Source organism: Oryctolagus cuniculus, chromosome 6 (assembly GCF_964237555.1).
Source record: "Oryctolagus cuniculus chromosome 6, mOryCun1.1, whole genome shotgun sequence".
Classification (NCBI taxonomy): Eukaryota; Metazoa; Chordata; class Mammalia; order Lagomorpha; family Leporidae; genus Oryctolagus; species Oryctolagus cuniculus.
In genome coordinates this window covers 69818069-69838629 of record NC_091437.1, presented here as the reverse complement: position 1 = coordinate 69838629, position 20561 = coordinate 69818069, and the positions used below count along the sequence as shown (strand labels likewise).

Genomic DNA, 20561 nt, shown 5'->3' with positions numbered 1-20561 from the left:
TTGGTTTTTTTTTTAAGATTTATTTATTTGAAAGACACCATTTTAGAGAGAGGGAGATACAGAGGAGGAGGGGAAAAAGAGAGAGAGAGAGAGAGAGAAACACTTCCATCTGCTGGTTCATTCCCCAAATGACCACAATAGCCAGGGCTGGGCCAGGCTGAAGTCAGGATCCAGGAGCTTCTTCCGGGTCTCCAATATGGGTGCAGGGGCCTGAACACTTGTACCATCTTCTATTGCTTTTCCAGGTGTGTTAGCAGGGAGCTGGATCAGAAGTGGAGCAGCCGAGACTTGAACCGGTATCCATATGGGATGCCAGTGTCGCAGGCAGCAGCTTTATCCACTAACACTGGCCCCTTGTGGTTCCTTTTCAGTCACTTTTGCTCTGGAGACTGTCACTGGGTGCTCCCAGGGTCCTTTGTTCTCATCGGTATGCAAAGACCAAAACACCAGCTCTGTAATTCTGGAGGCTCTTAAACAAAGTCAGTTTCTACTGAATCACCCAGCCATGTTATGTAGTAGGTGAATTGTTATAATAAAGTGCTTCATTTTGGCACATTTTCTTTTAATGTTTACTGAAATCCAAAACTGTTGTGAATATATTACTTATGAATCATTTTAAAAGAGAGGGACCTAAGGAGGAGTATAAGGCAGGTGACCTTGAAGTTGGGCAGTCATATTAACTCATACAATAGTGTAGAGAGTAAGACTGAGTCCATTTTGAGAAACATAGAACTCTAAAGTAAGTGAGGCAACTGGGTCTTCAAAGCAACATGTATACCAAAAAGTAGCCAGGATTACGTCAGCTACAGTCAATCAGAAGGCAAACTAATTTATAAGGAATAACCAATCCAAGAACAAAGAACCAAGGATGTAACCAATCAAACCTAAGGTGTGATTAGAACCATCCAAACCAAAATACCAGAAAGGGAGGAGTTTCTGCCTCCCATGCATGGTCTGTGAGTGGTCTTGTCAATCAGTGTCATCTTTAGTGGTTGCTACAGAATCCACTGCTAAACCTTCACTGTCAGACAACGTCACAGATGAGTCTACTACAACTTCCTTGCAAGACACTGACCAGAAGATTCCCTTGCAAGGTGAGGACCTGTGTCTGGACTACACCTGGGACTTGTTCATTAACCCCAAGTCTCTTGCTCTGTCTTTCCCTATTTCTCTTCAATTTATGGTATGATTGTAATTTTAATCGCTGTATTAATGATAAGTTATAGTAGTATATTGATGAGAACATTTTCCCATTTGCTATGACTGCACGTGCCTTACCAATTTGACCTAATGGCAAGCAAGTGAAGTGGGGAGTACCTGAGGTCATTGTGTGCTCAGTGAAGCCCATGTAGCTTGTAACTGAGTTAATATGTGACCCATTAATAAAGCTTGACATTGTGGAAGAACGTAACTCATGTAGACAACCCTTTTCTTACAAATGGGACTTGCTCGCCACAACTGACATAGATAAAAATTGGTACATGGGCATTATGCAAAAAGGAGCTAGGGAGCAAATTCTTTTTACCAGTGGTTTTATGGACCAGTAAGCTCCTGTACACTGAGAATACTCACCTTTTGAGCTGTACATATGGCTAATGCATAAAGCCTTAAAAATATGACACTTTTGACCTGCATAAAGCCAGGACTCCTTACAGAGATGCACAAGACAGAAGTTGACCTACCAGATTTTATTCTAAGGATAGAAAAACTCATGATGGAACTCAAAGCATCAGCCTGGGGTTCAGCCTGGTCAAATGTCTTGCCAAATTCCTGGTTTCCAGATGGACCAACCTCTGTGATGTGACCTCTGGACAAACAAAACAGATGGCAGCTGTCTTGATCAGCTCACCTCAAAGAAACAGATAAAGCATTATCAGTCCGAAATGTCAAATTAATAGCAGTAGTGATGACAGATGCTCAATGAAGGAAGGACAAAAAGAAATTGTATACAGATGCATGGACAGCAGAAAAATAGCATAGCCTTTAGGTCACATATGTGAAAGGCAAATTATTTAAAAAATAATGGAAAGGAGGTGGAATCTAGAACATATTGGGAAGGATAATATAAAGTAGTTGAAAAAATCAAAATGTAACTCTCACACTTGTCACTATACCAGAAAGATAACTCAGAGGAAAAGCAATGCAAAAATCAGGTGGATGCATTAATAAGAAACATAACAATAAATGATAAGCAAATACCTAAATTAAAGATAGAAATCCAAATGACTCATGGAGGCACACCTTAACCTCCATTTACACCAGAAAGGAAAAAATAAGAATTGGAACTACTACCAGTACCCTTCATTACCATTAAAAAGAAAAAGCTTCATTGACTATTTAAGAGGTTGTCTACAACATTTTTAAAATCCCAGTAGCAGAATACCCACCTCAGGTAATTTTGACTATTTGTGAGGAAGAGGAACATCTAGGGAGGGACACGTTCACTACATAAATAGTTCCAAGATAGAAACCAGAAAATAACACAGCAGCAAATTAAGAGGGCACTAACAAACTTTGGACAATGTAAAACAAACCTAGAGAAATACAGATTCACAAATTCAATAGACATATACATGATAGACATTTAACCATATGTTACAGAAATGTGTGTGTGTGTGTTTATAATATATATAATATAGATAATTCAAGAATAGGAATAGCATTGACAAAAACAAGCCTATCACTAGGCTAATCCTCTGCCTAGCAGCGCCGGCACACCGGGTTCTAGTCCCGGTCGGGGCGCCGGATTCTGTCCCAGTTGCCCCTCTTCCAGGCCAGCCCTCTGCTGTGGCCAGGGAGTGCAGTGGAAGATGGCCCAAGTCCTTGGGCCCTGCACCCCATGGGAGACCAGGATAAGTACCTGGCTCCTGCCATCGGATCAGTGCGGTGCGCCGGCTGTAGCGCGCCGACCACAGCAGCCATTGGAGGGTGAACCAACGGCAAAGGAAGACCTTTCTCTCTGTCTCTCTCTCTCACTGTCCACTCTGCCTGTCAAAAAAAAAAAAAAAAAAAAAAAAAGAAAAAAAAAAGCCTATCTACAAACATTCACAATATTAACATTAGCTCTGGAAAACCCACCTTGGGAATCCTAAATAAAAGAGAATGAGATGAGCAGGGAACATATTTCATAGCCAGGGCTGTACAAAGACTGGCAGATAAATGGGTCATACAATGTAATTTCCATTTGGCATGAAATACTACAGCAGCAGGATATAGGAAATGGTCTATTCAAAAGGCAATTAAGAGCTATAGTACAACAAAAGGATTTCCAACTGCCACTGCCTATAGCATGTTGTAACCTTAAGAGAAAAAGAATAACATGATATCTCACACTCATTGATTTTTTAGAAAGCTTTTATTTATTTGAAAAAAAGAGCAAGTAGCTGCTAGATTAGATATTGATAGATCAATAGATATAGATCTTACATCTGTTCACTCCCCCAAATGGCCTGCAACAGTTGGGGCTGGCCCAGGCCAAAGCCAGAAGCCCAGATCTGAAGGTCTCCCACATGGGTGGCAGAAACCCAAGCATTTGAGCCATTATCTTCTGTCTCCCAGGGTGCACATTAGCAGGAAGCTGAATCAGAAGTGGAGTCAGGACTCAATACCAGACACACTCCAATTTGGGCTACAGGTATCCCAAGGAGTGATTTAACCCATTACACCATAGTATCTACCACTCATGTTTATTTATAAAAAAAAAAAAAAAAAACTCTATAGAATATATGGTCAACAATAAAAGAGATATAGACAAGAATGCAAGTTCATATAAATGCAAAAGTTAAAAATTATTAATCCATCTCCTTTCAAGATGTTAGTGTCAATGGAGACAGAAACACATAATGGACCACAGGAAGCAAAGGGAAAACTCCACTAACATAAAACCTTAGAAATCACCCTTAGACAAACTCAAAAAAAAAATTATATCAAACTACAGTAATAAAGTGAGGATTTTGTAACATATTTGTAACATACCAATTCTAACATTAGTACGGTACACTACTGTGCTGTCTGCTCAGCACAGTAGTCTTATAAGATATTCAAGACAAAGGAATAGGGACTGGCATTGTGACATAGTGGGTAAAGTTACTTCCTGCAACTCCAGCATCCCATATGGGCACCAATTTGTGTCCTGGCTGTGCCACTTCCAATCCAGCTCCCTGCTAATTGGCCTGGTAAAAGTAACAGCAGATGACCTAAGTATTTGGGACCCTGCCACCCATGTGGGAGACCTGGATGAAGCTTCTAGCTCCCAGCTTGGCCTGGCCCAGTGCTGCCTGTTGTGGCCACCAGGGGAATGAATCAGCAGATGGAAGATACCTCTGTCTACCTCTCTCTGACTGAAAAATAAATAAATAAATAAATAATAAATAAATAAATAAATCTTTTTTAAAAGACAAAGAAATACTAGGAAACTTTATATTCTGCATAACAGCAGTACATACCACAATACGAAGGATAAGATAAGGGCTGTTAAAACTCTAAGCCATCTATGGCTTCAATTTTGCTCATAACAATTGTAAGCCACGTAATTCTTATTTGGTCATCAGTAACACTCCCCTGCTGCTTCATATACTACCATATCAGGACCTGACATGTGAGCTCTGAGTATGCCACAAATTATAGGACTACAAGATACACTATCATCTGCAACAACCAACCTTTGGGTAAGCCTCAAAGAAAAGTGCATTCATTAACCTTTGGAAGTCCAGTAACAGTAATTTGGCTGTTTCTCCCTTGTTTCCAAGAACAATGTGTATGTTAGGTTTCTTTTATTTTGATATAATAAGAATGCCAACTAATAAAGCCCTTTATACCACAAAAAGAATGAACAGGTGATAGAAAAATATTAATTTTTTTGAAAACAAGAAAATCCCCATATTTTCTGGAAATATACTAGTCCAGATTAGGATGAAACAATAATAAGATTCTACTGGCACAAACCAGACTATAATAGCATTCAAAGAAAACATAAATTTGTAGTTCACACTGGAAGTAGGTGAAAAGGCTAAAGTTCATAAATCCAGGCATGAGTAACATTTTTATTGTGCTCCAGGTTTCTAACAGTCAATGGAGAAAAATAACATGATCTTCACAATACTCTATATACAGGAACATCACTAGAATAGACATCAAAATACCTGGTTTTGATACTCATCTCTGGAGCCTGACTCCAGTTTCTTACTAAAATACCTCTGGGGAAGCAATGGTGACCACGGCTCCCATAACAAGTTCCATGCTATTCACTTGGGTGACCTGGGTGGAATTGCCAGTTCCCAGTTGCAGTCTGGCACATCTCAAGGCACCTCTAGCATTGGGAAGTGAACTAGCAGATGGGAGCTCCTTTTCCTCTGTCTCAGTTCATTTATTATGTAAAGATGGGAAGAGTGGTGAAGGCCTTGCCAACTCGGAAACAAAATGCGTTAGTTATAAATGAAAAGGCTGTTATATTCAGCCACACACAAACCTTAATTCATGCATGGCAAACCAAGATAAAGGAAAAACAAATACCGACTAAGAAAGTGTAGTTGGTCTGCCTATTACATCAAAATGAAAGAAAATTAACGTACACATTGTTCTTGGAAACGAGGGAGAAATGGCCAACATTCCAACAGAAAGATGGGCAAAGGACAAGGACAGTTGACAGGAAAAGGGACACAAGTGGCTTTTCTTCCAATGGAAAGAGCGCCACCTTTCTCCTGTGCAGGGCAATGCAAATAAAAACTGCACATCTCTCATTTGGCTACAATTCAAGTACTTGGCAGCATATATTGGAATAAGAAGACACTCCTCGAGGAGTGGTAATGAACATGCGAAACCATGCAACCTCTATCAAAGGGGAATCTAGCAATAGAGTTCTACAGTAGATCTGCCATTTGCACTGGCACTGTCACTTCTGGGAGTTAACTCCACAAGTATAGGGGCATATGTGGTTTCTGTGTTTGTGTTGCTAACACTCAATGCCTGAGACTGGATAATCTGTGAAGATCAGAAATTTATAGTTCTCACACCTAGAGCGCCTGGGAAGTCCAACATCAGGGCATCAGCATGCTTTGTCTGATGAAGGTCTTACTATTGCATTGTCACATGGTGCAAGGCTGAAGGCAGAAGGGCAAGAGAGCAAATTAGCTGAACATCAAATGAAGCCTGTTTGACAGGGGCCTCAATTCCCGGTTTCAGTAAGGCCCAGGCACGACCGTGTGGGTATTTGGAGAGTGAATTAGTGGATAGAGATTCTCTCTCTCTCTCTCTGTTACTTTGCTTGTGTGTGTCTGTGTGTGTGTGTGTTGTGTGTGTTTCCACATCTCAAGAAAACTGAAAGAAGAATCCATCAAAGCCAACCATTATTCTACAGTGAACACTCTAAAATAGATAAAAATTGACAGTCTGCTCAGTTCTTAAGAGGTGGACTAAATGCTGATGGTCCTCTTTCTAGAACACAGAAGGAAACAAACTCACCCAAAGCTGAATGACCCTCATTGTATTTTTATTTTTTAATATCTTTCCTGATTTACTTGGAAGATTTCTGGGTTCATATTTCATATTTCTTGATTTAGTATAGAAAGGTAGAGTGACAGCAAGGGAAAGACAGAGTTTCCATTCCCTGGTTCACTTCCCAAATCCTGCAACAGCCAGGGCTGGCTGGACCAAGCCAAAGCCAGGAGCCAGCACTTCAATCTGGGTCTTGGAATTGTGTGGCATTTTGTCATCCGTTGGGGCATAGTCTGTTTCACAGGTGCATCTGCAGGCTCTTCTATCAGAAGCACAGAGGAACAAGGACTCCAAAAGGGGATATGAATGCCCCTTGTGGTACTTTAATCACTGGACCAGATGCCCACCACAAGAGTGATGATTTATTCCAGTCGATGTCTGCTAAGTCCTTTGTATGAGAGCAAATTAGGAAAAGCAAGCAAAAGGAGAGAAGTCACATCCCCAAAACTGGCTTAACACACAGCATCACAATGTTCACCCACAACTTCACTTCAACAATGGCCAAGGGCAAGGACAGACATTTCTCCAAAGACGAACAGCACAAGAGCTATATTGAAAGGACACACTATTATTGGTCATTGGCCATCACAAATCAAGTCTGCAATGAGATAGATACCCCTTCCAAACCACCTCGAGGCTATTCAAATTACCATGAACCTGCAGTTGCATTCTCAACGAGCTATCTAAAAGAACCGGAAACAAGTTTGAAAAATATTTACCCAGAAGACTTCACAGGATTCACACTAGCCAAAACACAACCACAGCTCCAGTGTCCATCAGTAGATGAATGAATAAACACAATATGGTCTAGTCATATGATGGAATTCAGCATGAGGTAGCATACAAGTACTGATACGGGCTACCGCATAGACAAAACTTGAAACCATGGTGCAAGTTGAGGGACTCCAGATACAGCAGAGAATAGTTTATAATGCTAGCTCTATGAAACATCTAGAGCATACTCACAGACCGAGAACTAATTGGCAGTTGCAATTGCTGGGGGAAGGGAGACTGGAAACTGGCTACTACTGGGTTTCGAGCTTGCTTTGCAGGTGATGTGATTCACTATTAGATGGTGGCCGAGGCGGTTGTGGGCAGGACTAAAGCTCTCAATAAACTTGCATACAGCCTTTTGGGAAAATTTTTCTGACTGCACCCACCAGTGAACTAGGGCCTCTCTGCTGCTATAGATTGGCTGGTCAAATTATTTTACTGTTTGAAAGGCAGAGTGCCAGAGAGACAGGCAGGGAGGAGGGAGACAGGGAGGTTGATCCAGTGAAACACACGAAAACCCCTTCAGCTGAAACCCCACAGTATCCACTGTGAACCAGACATGTCCTGTCCCCACAGCAAGTAGGAACAAAGTACAGCAGGTGGTATTGAACACACAGCAGGCCATCAGTACCTTTAGAGCACACCGCAAGGTGGGGGTGCACAGGATGTGTAGAAAATCACTCTCTAGGCATGACTGGTAGAAAGGGATACTTTGGTGACTTCAGTGGAAGAACATCTACCAGAGTTGACCAGGATTTCTTTCTCAAGAATTCTAGGTTTTGAATCCTCCCCCAGAGAATTATCAAAAGCGATGCATGAGAATCTACAAATTCGGTAAGACGATCAGGTTTCTCCCAAGAAACTTTACAGGCCTGAAGCGTGTGAAAGCTTATCTTCACATAACTGAAGGAATAAACTTCCAACCAAAATGACATCTTATTATGGACAAGTTAAGGGACAGCATCAGCATTAGACCTGCCTGACAGGGATGCTCTATTGCCCTCTCCTGGAAGCAAATCGACACTACATGGCAGCAACACAGAACAACCAAAAAGTGGCAAAGCGCCCCAGGGTAAGAGAAAAGGAAAAGACACATACAGGATCTTCACTACCGCCATGGAATAGAAATCACTTTTACAACTTGGAATGAAATATAAAGTAAAATCACAGAACTTGCAATGACTATACGGATCTCATGTGTATTTTGTAGCAAGTCATTTGGAACTACATTGCTTCTATGTGGATGAAGTGGAAGTCTAAACTAAATGTTTATAGGTGTGAATAGTTTATAGATTCCCATTGCAATGTGTCAGTAGATACCTATAGATGATACACAAAAGAAAATGAGAGATAAGAAGTCATTAGGAGGGGCTGGCACTGTAGTGTAGTAGGTTAAGCGCCCGCCTGCATCAATGGCATCGCATATGGGCACCAGTTTGAGGCCCGGCTGCTCCACTGCCTATCCAGCTCCCTGCTAATGGCCTGGGAAAGACGTACAGCCTGGAAAGACAGTAAGTGATGATTCAAATCCTTGGATTCCTGCCACACAGGTTCTTGATCCAAATGGAGTCTGAGGCACTTTATTTGACTTAAGTTTTAGGGGACTGAACCAGCAGATGGAAAATCTCTGTGTCCCTGCCTTTCAAACAAATACATAGGAATTCTTTGAAAACAGAAAGCACAATGGATGGCATGGTGACATCATAGGTAAAGACACCTCCTGCAGTGCTGGCATCCCGTATGGGTGCAGGTCTGAGTCCCGGCTGCTCCTCTCCTGATCCAGCTCTCTACTGGGCCCAGGGAAAGCAGTGGATGATGGCCCAAATGCTTGGGCTCTGGCACCTGGTTGGGAGACCCAGAGCAGGCTCCTGGCTGCTGGAATTGCATCGGCACAGCTCCAATCATTGCGGCCATCTAGGGACTGAATCAAGGGATGGAAGAACTCTATTATCTATCTATCTATCTATCTATCTATCTATCTATCTATCTATCTATCTACCTACGTACCTACCTACCTATCTATCTCTGTCTGTCTTCTTCTGCCTCCCTGTAACACTGACTTGAAATTAAATAAATAAATCTTACAAATGAACCCAAATGACTCCTGGCCTCGTTCATGACTTTCTTAATTCCCCAGTCTTATCACTTGAAGCAGGGAGGACTAGGGCTCTTCCTATTGCTTGGAGGACATGGAAAAGAAAGCAGCTCACCCAAAACTCTAGGGATTACAAGCTAAGTCTAATGCCAAGTCCCTCACTTGACTCCCTAGCGAGGAAAATGATTTCGCCCATGTCCTCTGAGATTCTTTCATAAAACACCAAGCAAACCAGACCTGGAAGGAGTCTATTTCCTCAGGCATCCTTAGTATTGCACTCTTCTAAAGAGGCTGGACAATTTGAATGAGCTCAGACCTATTTTCAAATGGATGCCACTCTCTGTGGTCACAATGAAGCTTCCTAGCCAGTATTTGATCCCCCAGCCCTAGTGATTTTCTGTGAGGTCTTTTGCTCTATCGATAAGGTGGCCTGTTTCTGGGGCCCTGCATGCTGCAGATGGGAGATCTGATGCCAATTTGGGGGCATGGCTTTCAGGTGAGCTCTCTCACCTTCTCCTGGAGTTCTTGGACATGGCTGCTATCATAGCCAGAGACACTGAACCCGTATTCGGGGAAGATGCGCTTTAAGCTGTGACCTCAACATCTCCCAAAGGGGCAGGATCCACGACTCAAGATGCAGTTTAGAGTCTGTTGGGTCCCTAACCTTGGCTTTTCATGGGTCTCCATACCTTGCTTGTTTCTTAGGGGTTTTCCCGAAGGAACATGCTAGAGTGTTTGGAAATGATACGAAAAGGAGGTTTGGGACCCAGCTGTCTGTCTGTCCGCAGGCTTAGGGCCCTGTCTACATTCAAGTCTCTTGAGGGAGCTGAGGAATGGCACTGTGTTTGTCTCCTTGTGTACAGTTAAGGGGATGATATTGTGGCAGCAGCCCAGAGGGGCCTTGGCATATCTTCTTAAGGGAAAGGCTCCACAGAATGGAACTTTGAAGATGTGACCTCACTTCCTTGGTGATAGAACTTACACTCTGATAGCAACAGTCCTTAGCGGCTCACTTGATGGGAGACGTTCAGGAGAAGACCATGTTCTCTCGTTGCTGCCAATCGTTGCCAGGCTCTGGCCTTTTCTGGCGCTTGAGACATTGGCTCCGCTCTCACACGGGGTGTCTGTGGCCTCTTACTGCAAGGCCACCCCAGGGAACAGAACAGCCCAGGAGGCAGCCACAGGTAGCGGAACAGTCCCGTCCTGGCAGGGGATCACCTGTGACCCCATCTGGGTCTTCTTTGCCCCTCCCTTCACCATGACAGTGGCAGAAGAAGAGGGGCTCTTGCTGCCCAGCAAAACGATTCACGTGTTGGAGCCTCCTGTGTCTTGCGTGTTCATACCCTATTTTGTGGACAGCTGGTTGGGCAAGTGGGTGTTGGGGGACCTCCTCTTGTCTTCTGGAGACCTCTCTGGCTGCACAAGGGTACAGAGGCCCTTACTTTCCCAACCTGAGTAACAGAATGCCTCATGGGGGGAATTATTCTCTGTGGGGACAGCCAAGCACGACACTGATGCCTCCGGTCTGGGCTGCCACACACTCTCTTTGCAGAGCTCCACACTGGAGTCCGCAGATAGAACACATGAGGAAGCCACAGGCATCGTCAATGGACACGTGAGTCAGGCCAACAATGTGGCTAATGCTGGTGTGGAGTGAGCGAGGGGCCCAGGAGTACCCACGTGTTGGGGCACGAGATGACCACGGTGTGCCCAGAACCACATCCTGAAGGGAGGAACGCCCCTGGCTTTTGGCCTCGTGATCTCCCACTCAGTGACTGACCCCCATCCCACTCTCAAAGAAATCTCAGCCCCTTGGCAACTGGGTGTTGGGAAACTCCCTGTTCACACAAGCATCGTGTGTGGCCATGGTGCTGAATGTTTGCCCACCTAGTCCAAGAATCCTGTGCAGTCCTTAGTCAGCTCCACTGCCTTCCAGGTCTTCTCCAAGCTTTAGGACTCAGTGATCCTACCAGGAAGGTTTTCCCACACAAAAGGGCAGAGGGTTCAACCAAAATGGTGAAGATACCACACAGGACTGGAGCCTGGCCCCCACCTGTTCTATTCCATGGGACGACACTGCCCCTGTGGCCACACTTGCATGGCTGCTGGGAAGCACTGGGATTCAGCTGCATTGCCACGGCAGCAGTGCTGTAGGACACAGACTCACTGTCTCTCACGGAGCACAGTCAGCTCGGCTGCTCAAAGCACAGGAGCCCAGGTTGGGCAGCTCTCCCAACAGGAGTCGCTTGTTCCCATTTCTGGTGGCTGCATGTCAGGGCATGGCCAAGGTGATTTCTCAGGAGGGCTCATTGCCATCTCCATCCCCAGTTTCATTTCCTATGCTCCCCTGGGCTTCTCTGTGCCCCTGTCGCATCTGCCAATGAGCACAGCAAGGTAATGGGATGGGGCCCACGCCATTTCTGGGGGTAAGGTCAATCACCTCCTTGCGGACTACTGGCCCAACTGCAGCAGTCACACTCAAGTGCTCTGGTGTCAGAACAACCCCACGTGTGTGTTGGGGATGGGGGCCACAATTCGGCTCTGAAAAGGCAGTGATGCCCTGCTGAGGACAAACTCCAAGGACCAGGCTGGCTGGGGACTGGCTCTACACATGTGTCGTTGTAATGCCTCAAGTCAGGTCACTTGGCAGAACGCCTGTGGTCATTACGCCACAGGCAGACACCTCTGACTATGGCTCTTTTCAGGATCTAGCCTCCCCTGGGGCTTCATATCCTACTCCGCCCACTTGTTTCCATTCTGCAGTCTGGTGGCAAAGCAAATCACACAGTTGCCCTCATTTCTAGCTCCCCCAAGGGGCACGGAATCATCTTTCACTGCTGGCCCCCTCGCAGGACTTTCTCATCCCTCAGTCCCTGTTCAGCCTCTTGGCCCCAACTGGGGTTTTCTCCCAACCCGGGTGTCTGCTCCCCTGTGCTCCCTGGAACTGCCACTGACTCACGTCCTTTCTGGTCCTCCCTAGTATGGAAATGGGTCCATGCTCTACTTGGCAGAGGTCTGTGCCATGCGGACCCTACAGCCAGACACTAAAGAGATGCTGCTGGATGCCCTGGTCCCGGGCCCCCTGGGAAAAAGGATCTGCTACTTCAACACCTTCCTGTGTACATACAGCGACTTCTCCACCATTCCGTATTACTTAGACCAGATATTCGGCAGGTGGGTAGCTGCCTTTCAGCACTGCGGTGATGCAGAGATGAATCTTACATGTTTTAGATGACCGAAGCGACTTAAGACATGGCGGGCATGGAACGGGTGCCTTTCTCTGTGGACAGGGCTACTGGCACACTGCGTCACACCTCTTGATTTCCTTTCTCTGCACCCTCACGAACCAATGTCTCTACTCAGGTGGGAACCGGCCATGTGCCTCTATGGTTGGAAAACCTCCCAGATGGCGATCCTGCTTTCCCCTTTTTCAAGAATCAGAAATGTTTTCTTTCACAGGCAGAGTTAGACTGAGAGAAAGAGAGAATGCGTCCTTCTATCTGCTGGGTCACTCCCCAAATGGCTGCAAAAAGCAGGGCTCTGGGAAGCCGGGCTGAGGAGCCTGAAGCTATATCTGGCCCCCTCAGGGGTGCCAGGGGTCCAACTACTTAGGCCATCATCCGGCACTTCCCCAGGCTCATTAGCAGGGAGCTGGACACCAAGGACAACAGCCAAGACTTGAACTGGCCAACCCTGATATGGCTTGCCAGCATCACACGTGGGCAGGGGCATTGGAAGCTGCTATGCCTTCGTACCGGCCACATTTCCTACTTGTTCCAGCTGCTCCTGTCCTCGATATATGCACAGAACAGCTGCCCTCAGGGTTGGTAGCAGTTGCCCAGACCCCTCATCGACCTGGCAGGTCTGCAAGGAATCATTCACTCTACACATATATGGGAAGCCCTTCCCTTGTGCACTTTTCCAGACACTTGCCACAAATCCAGTGAACAAAGCATTCAAGGGCCTCACAGTTGTGGGGAATCAGACCCTCACAGCCGAGATCCTATACAAGTCCTGTCCTGCAGCGGCAGAGCTGAGGCTTGCCGACCTCCTCTGGGAGTAGCTGCAACGTCCCCTACTCTGATCACAAGGAGAACCCCATGTCCCACTAAGATGCGGGGAGATTGGGGTGCAGATGCGGCCTTCTGTCACTCAAAAGAGTGGCAGGAAAATGAGGGCTGAGGCAAGGCAGAGGCAGACAGTAGGTGCAACTCCAACTTCTGGCCCCACCACATGCAAAGGAAGTGCTGAAGAGAAGTGCTATGGATAGGAGCAGACACATTCTGCAGAGGAGCGGGCATGTTGGGGCTCACAGACAACACCCACATAGCCATGCCCAGGGCAGTTGCTTCCAGCTTTGCCTACCCTCCCTGACCACCCAACCCAACCCACCATCCCAGGAGCAACCTACTCCCAAGTCTGCTCAGAGCCAGAGCCTAGGGGCCTCCAGCTGAGAAAACCATGGGAATGAATGGGAAGGCACTGAAAGGAACATGCGAAGGAAGCCATCCAAAGGAAAGCTACTGCCGGCAATGCCAGAATCCCTTGTGGGTGTTGGTTGGTGTCCCTGTTGTTGCAGTCCAGATTCAGCACCCTGCTCGGGGTCTGGGAAAACCAGGGGAACATGGTCCAAGCATTTGGACCTCTGCCACCCATGTGGGAGACCTGGATGGAGCTCCTCACTCCCCGCATGAGCCTGGCCCAGTGCTGTCCACTGCCCATCCGGGGAGTCAAGCAGTGGATGCAAGACCTCTGCCCCGGTGTGTGTCTCTCCCTCTCTCTCTCTAACTCTTGGGATTCACAGTCAAGAAATCACCTTGGAAACAGCAAAGCATGGCATTGTCTTTAAGAAGCTAGAGTTCACCGGCAGGCTCCGTGCCCCACCCCACACAGGGAGTCCTGGAAGGGCAGCAAGCAGGGTAAGGTCAAGTCTGACTCTGCTGCCCACTCTCCTTCCCCAGGAACATGGCTTCCTGTTTGCAAAGCTGCAAAGCGAAGTACAAGGCCGAACTCTGCGATCGCACGGATCTCCCGCTTCTAAAGATGAAGGTCGGATCCAAGCAGGTCCGCTTGCCCAGAGGAGACCTGCAGACCCATGCGTGCTTTCTGCGTGTCAGGATGGCCTACCCAAATCCCACACAGGCAGAAGCAGTCGGTAAGATGCACTGCACTCCGCGAGATTCTCTCGGTGGGCTTTGGGGCTGGAGCCCCTTTAGAGGCAATGGGATCGCGCCTGGCTTTGGAGAGGCCATTGGAAAGTGCTTGATGTTGCTGACCCTTTCTCTTCTCCCAGCTCCTGCTCTATTTGCCAGGCTGCAGTCATGCCAAACACTGGCTTTAGAGCCAGATCCCCCACTGCTCACAGAGCTAGAACCTCTTCTGGAGCCAGGATCCATTTCAAAACTGAGGCTGCCACCATGCGCAGAATCAGCACCAAAGACAACTACCAAAGTCTCCTGCGCATGTCCGGGACCTGCAAACAACCAGCCTCGCAAGATGGCTAGCATCACCACATTCCCCGCCAAGCTGCTGGCGGAACAGTTCACACTGATGGACGCGGTGAGCAGCGGGCTTGTCTCGGCAGGGCCAGGCCCGAACACCCCTTTGGCACCAGCCTCCCCACAGCTGCCCCGACCAGAATCCAGTGGCCTGGCTGCAGTTCAGGCTTCAGGTCCCACCACCTATGTGACTGGACCAATGTCTTCACTCCCAAGGCTGCCTTTCTCCCATGGCTGGCAGAGAGGGCACCCAAACCACACCAGCTGCACAGTGACTCTCCAGATCAACTGACATGGGCCTGGCAGAAAGTAGGGCTGGATCTGACCCACAGGGTACTGGACGGGCCTAGGTGGAGGGCATCCAGGTCCACCCACTGCCTTCCCATCTGCCTGTGATGCCACAGCTGTCCTGGGTCCTAGCACACATATCCATATCAAACAGCAAGCACCTTGTTGCAGTTGTCACAGGGAGCAGCACTGGCACAGGGACAAGGACTCCAGGGCAGATGCCGTGAGAGCAGAAGGATGACATACTGGGCGGGATGCCTGGGAGCACACACCTCTGTCTCTTTCCTCAAGGCTTGGGAGGGTTGGGATCTGGGCTGGCAGGAGCTAGGCGACCTCAGTGGCAGAACACATAGCCCAGCTGCTCCCACGTTGGGGAGCTGCATGCCAAACTACCTGAGCTGCAGCTTCGAGCACTGTCACTTGCCGGGGTGGCTGGGCTTCACTGCATTCGAGCTAGGCTGGCTGTGCCCATGGGATACCCTCTTGCCCCCAGGAGCTCTTCCAGAATGTGGTCCCCTATCAGTGCCACAGCTCCATCCAGATCCAGCAGAACAAGGAGGTCAATGCGCAGCTGCCCCCTACTGTTCTTGCTGTCATCATCCACTACCACCACGTGGCCCATTGTGTTACTACCACGTGCTTGGGGGACCCCAGCATGAAGGCAGAGGACAGGGCCCGCGTGGTGGAACACTGGATCAAGGTGGCCAAGGTAAGCTGAGGCTGTCCCAGGGGCTCCCTCTCTGCACGGCAGGGACGTGCCACTTTGCTTCCTCAGCTCTCAGGTGTACAGTCTGTGGTCACAGATCCTGCCCAATCCCTGGGCTCTTGGGATCCACGAGGTGGCCTGATCTCACTCACTTGTCCCAGAACTACATGCTCACTTCCCGCCTAGGCCCCTGACATGGGTTGAAACCAATCTAGCCCATGTGAGCGTGGCTCAAGGGGGTCCCATCACTGACCTGCTCTGGCTCCCTGGCCAACTCTCTGATGCATGAGGGGGATGTCAGCACAGCTGGCTGAGCCTGGCTCAGGTGGGGCTCCAAGCCACCTACCTGCCATTCATCCGCTCCCTGCCCTAGGAGTGCCTGGCTCTCCGGAACTACTGCTCGGTCCACACCATCCTCTGTGCTCTGCAGAGCCACCCGGTACGCCAGCTGAAAACAACGTGGGGAGAAGTCTCCAGGTGGGTGTGCATCCCTCAAAGCACCTGGTGGACCCGGGACTACCCTCAGGCCTAAGCACTAATCCTCCAAGACTCACAGAGGCTGGTATCCTGGGACACAGGGAGAGGCGTGGACTGCCGGGGGCAGGGGTGGGGAGCACCATCTTTCAGCGGCCCTGGGACATGAGGACTGGGTTTCTGCCTCAGGATGACATTTCCATTAGTCAGGCACATGTGGCTTCCAAACTACATACTTGCGCCTGTGCACCACGCAGCACTGGACCTGCCTGGGCACTCCAACTCTGTAAACACTCACACACACACACACACACACACACATACACACACACAATCCAAACAGAAGATACTACCAGGCAGGGTGGATCCTCTGATCTTTGTTCTTAAACCAAAGGGGTTTGATCCACCACCTCACCATTCCATCCAAATATCTCCTGGTTTTCCCCTCACAACAGAAAAAGTGCCAGGAAATTTCAGCGTCTTTGCACACAGGACAAAAAAGTCAACAGAGATGTGCCCATGAAGGTAAAGTGGGGGCTCAGGGACAGGGGTGAGGGCTTGGCAGGAGGGGAAGGGGTGTGGCTGTAAGGGCATCAGGGCAGAGGGGAGCTTTTGGTGTCACTGAAAGTGTGCTTGAAAAGAAAACCTGGGGTGTGCCTGCTAGGACAACAGGCCAAGAGAGGGCTGTGTTCACAGGTCGTGGGATGCAGTCGGGCTCAGAGGGCAATGGGAATGGGCTGCAGCAAGAGCAGCTTGGCTCTCAGAGGGGGCTGTGAGCACCCACAGGTCTCTGGCTCCCATGCTGTTCCTGCTTCCCCCAGGCTGTGAGGTGGATGCGGCAGCAAGGGCTTCCTTCCATCTGTGCTGGGGCCCTAGAGGTCCTTTGGAAACCAGGCCTGCTACAGGGTTCTCTGTTGCAGCCTTCCATGGGGAGGGCTGCCAAGCCTGCCCCACACATTGCACAGCTTGGGAATGTCAGGGGCTGAGCAGTCGAGTGGGATGCCAAGCATTGGGTCTTACTGGCTGCCCTGGGAGCAGAACTTCTGTCTTCTCGAGGAGAGAAGCAAGCAGCATGAGCCTGTCTCTCAGTCTGCACAGGGAGCCTCATGTGCATCCAGGGAGGCAGGGTATGGGGTGCTGGGCCTGGCTTCCTCTCAGGGACACGCTGAGGCACAGGTCAGTCAAAGGATACTTAGGGCAAGGGGGACCTGAGGTGGGAGGGGAGGCCAGCACCCTCTCCAGCTGAGGAGCAGGCACAGGGAGGCGTGGTCAATCCCCCAAAGCCACCTTCCCAGTGGGAGCTGCATGAATCCATACAGAGCACGTTGTGGGAGGAGGGGAGTGCAGGGTGGGCATTATACCAATGGAAGTGAGCCAGACATGCAGGGCTCAAGGTGGTTTGCACAAATGTGGGCCGGTCAGGAAAGGACTATCTCCCTGAACGTGACCCTGACCCTGGCAGATGGCGATCTGCAGGTTGCCTGCCCGGGAGCAGAACCCCCAGAGAACACAGATGCGGCAGCGGCTGCAGAAGAAGGCAAGTGTGCCTGGGGAGGGGGGGACAGGGGCTCCTGTCTCCCACTGGGGGCCCATGTCAAGGGAGCAGGGCCTTCTGCCTCCCTTGTTTGCCCACGCCCATCACCACAGTAGCTGAGAGACCCCAGTTGAGAGACCAGAGCTGAGGGCCTGAGCTGAAGGGCTCCCAGCAGACTTGGGCCTGAGCTGGGGCTGGCACCCCACAAGCTGACTTGTTATCATGCCATCAGGGCTCCCAGGGTTGTCCGATTCTAGAGGCAGTTGGCTGGATGCAGGGAGAATTGGGAAAGGCACTTTAGGGGCGGGGAGCTTCCCAATGGGGAATGTGGCCAGGGCTCCAGCAGCTGGGGTGGAGTGCATCTCAGGGGCCGGGCCTTGGTGGCACCTGAGAACAGCTGCTCACCACCACCACCACCTCATGGCACAGGGAGCCGTCCCCTTCCTTGGCACTTTCATCATGTATCTGGATAGGCTGGACATCGCCATGAAGGACTTCGTAGATGTGAGTGAACTTGCCATGGGTGGGGCAGGCTCCAGGACCCTGAGGCTTGGGGGGAGGGTCCTGGGCTGAGCTCTCAGCCCCCAGCTCCTTGCTGCCCATGTCTCCGGAGGCCTCACAAGCTGTCCCAGGGAGGAGGGCTCACCTGCATATCCCCTCTGAGTGCGGGAGCCTGCAACCAGGTGCCCACCCCTGTCCCCCAAGGGTTGAAGCTGGATAGCCAGAGTCCCTGACTGCAAAGCTGCACAAGGTCTTGGCTGAGCCTGCTCAGCCTCTGAGTTGGGTGGCACCCAAGGGAAGGAGAGAAATTGGGCCCCTGTGAGGTCAGGCAGCACCCACATGCCTCAGTGCACCCATCCATTCCCAGGCCTCACTTTCCCTGCCTGCCATCAGACATGGTGGGGACAGCAGTTCCCTGAGCCTCAGCCACCATGTCCCCTTCTGCAGAGCTAACAGCCTGTCCCAGGGACACCTTCTTTTCCTTCCTCTTACCCAGAGGGGAGGGCCAGGGGCTAGTCACAGGCCAGGGGCTGTTCTGATGGACTCTGCCTTCCAGGGAAAAAACAACATGCTGAAAATGACAAAGGTGAGCAGCTCTGCCCTATCTTCCAGGCACAGAGGGGATGGAGGGGTCAGAGATGCCCTGGGCAGAAAGCCCAGGCTCCAGCCCATGTGTGTCTGTCTGCTCTCTCCACTGGGATGGATACACACAGAAGGAGGAGAGCATCCCTAGGGAGGCTGTGGCTAAGGGACTGGAATCCAGGAGAACTTCCTTCCTGGGCGAGGGGCTGTGTGTATGCTACTCAGAAGACAGCTTGGAGCCTGGAAGGGATGGCCAGGGAAGGCTTCTCTAGCTAAAAGACCCAGAGGCCAGCCCCCTGCCCCTGCCACAGTGTGCCCCTCCACCAGTCCCAGTGCAGGCCTGTCAGCATCCTCTCTGCCCCTCTTGCCCCAGGAGATAAAAGTTCTCCAAGAAATGCAGCGGCTCCAGGTGGCAGCCAGTCAATATACTTTGCTGCACGACGCAGAGTTTGCACTGTGGTTCCAATCCATGGAGAGGCTCAGTGACACTAAGAGGTGAGTGCTGGGCAGGGATTGCGGGATGTCCAGGGTGGCAGATGGGGAAGGTTCTCCTGTTGTGCACTGAGGAGAGGGCTACCCATGGCTCCTTGGTCAGCAGAGGGCCTTACCCATGGGCAGTGCGGGGCTCCAGGACTGCGGCTGCAGGGCGGGCCCTGGAGGGAGCCTGAGATGAGCAAGAGTGCACTCATGGCTGCTTCTGTGTCCTGCAGCTACAACCTGTCCTGCCTACTCCAGCCCCTCTGCTAGAATGTCCACCTCATCCTCAAGGCCAAGAACATCAGGCCTTGGAGAACATCAGCATGACTGAGTCCCCCATGCAGGCAGAGAGTGGGGGCTGCAGAGTTCATCTGTGGGCTCTGGGACTGCACCGTGACACTCGCTCCGTTCCCCGCCGACCAAGCAACAACCCAGTGCCTGGGAGACTGGCCTCCCTCTCTCAGATGGGTGGTCACATCATCACCAATTTCACGGATTCCTCCTAGATTTTCCTATGTATATAGTTCACCATGATTAGTACCAGTTGGTTAGGCCTTTCATTAAAGTAGTATACATGGTAGACCATGAGTGTCCTTCTTCCTCTTTATCCCTTCCCTGCCCTGCTAATTAGAGACCATTCTCTAGATCCACAGACAAAGACATTCATGCAGATTCGAGAGGGGTGTGTCTCCCCATGCAAGGATGCCACACCATGAGTGCTCTTTCAGTTCTGAGGCTCCTACATGGAGCCCCATGCTGTCTCGTGGAGAGAGTCCCTCAGGGTCTGTTCTGAAGCGCAATTCATACATCCATCGGTATCTGGCGAGAACAACGCTCTCACTGCTTCTACACTTGCTCCCACGAGCTTTGGGAGTTTGCTGCTTAGGGCCTTTTAGGCTCAGATGGTGGTCCCCTCTATACAGTGTTTTCCAAATGATGTGTGTCACCAGTGACCAGCAAAATGTCCCAAGAACACAACTCAGCCCTAGTCACTAGAGAGAATTCCCTGTGAGATTCAGTGGGAAATGCACATAATAAAAGTGCACAATCTTGGGAAGCCAACACTGACAAAAATTTCATCGATGTATACATATATATACACAGAGATTTGTATGTATTCAGGTGAAGTATCCACCTGCA

General features: G+C 49.5%; 1 protein-coding gene across 3 annotated transcripts in view; it reads left to right on the top strand.

The window, feature by feature from the left end:
- LOC138850066 (ral-GDS-related protein-like) overlaps positions 1-20001 on the top strand; it is a 111247-nt gene extending 91246 nt beyond the window's left edge. Inside the window, exons 2-13 of one of the 3 annotated variants that reach the window (XM_070075817.1) lie at positions 10914-10976; positions 12342-12535; positions 14323-14516; positions 14655-14920; positions 15641-15856; positions 16227-16330; positions 16783-16852; positions 17790-17864; positions 18291-18365; positions 18919-18948; positions 19318-19439; positions 19655-20001. In XM_070075817.1, the coding sequence (XP_069931918.1) occupies positions 10914-10976; positions 12342-12535; positions 14323-14516; positions 14655-14920; positions 15641-15856; positions 16227-16330; positions 16783-16852; positions 17790-17864; positions 18291-18365; positions 18919-18948; positions 19318-19439; positions 19655-19691 (1446 nt within the window). In that variant the 3' untranslated portion in view covers positions 19692-20001. Of the gene's footprint in view, positions 1-245; positions 1412-10913; positions 10977-12341; positions 12536-14322; positions 14517-14654; positions 14921-15640; positions 15857-16226; positions 16331-16782; positions 16853-17789; positions 17865-18290; positions 18366-18918; positions 18949-19317; positions 19440-19654 lie in introns of those variants that run through there. The other 2 variants (XM_070075818.1, XR_011389458.1) reach the window with 2 other exon arrangements.
- Positions 20002-20561: the final 560 nt, after the last annotated feature.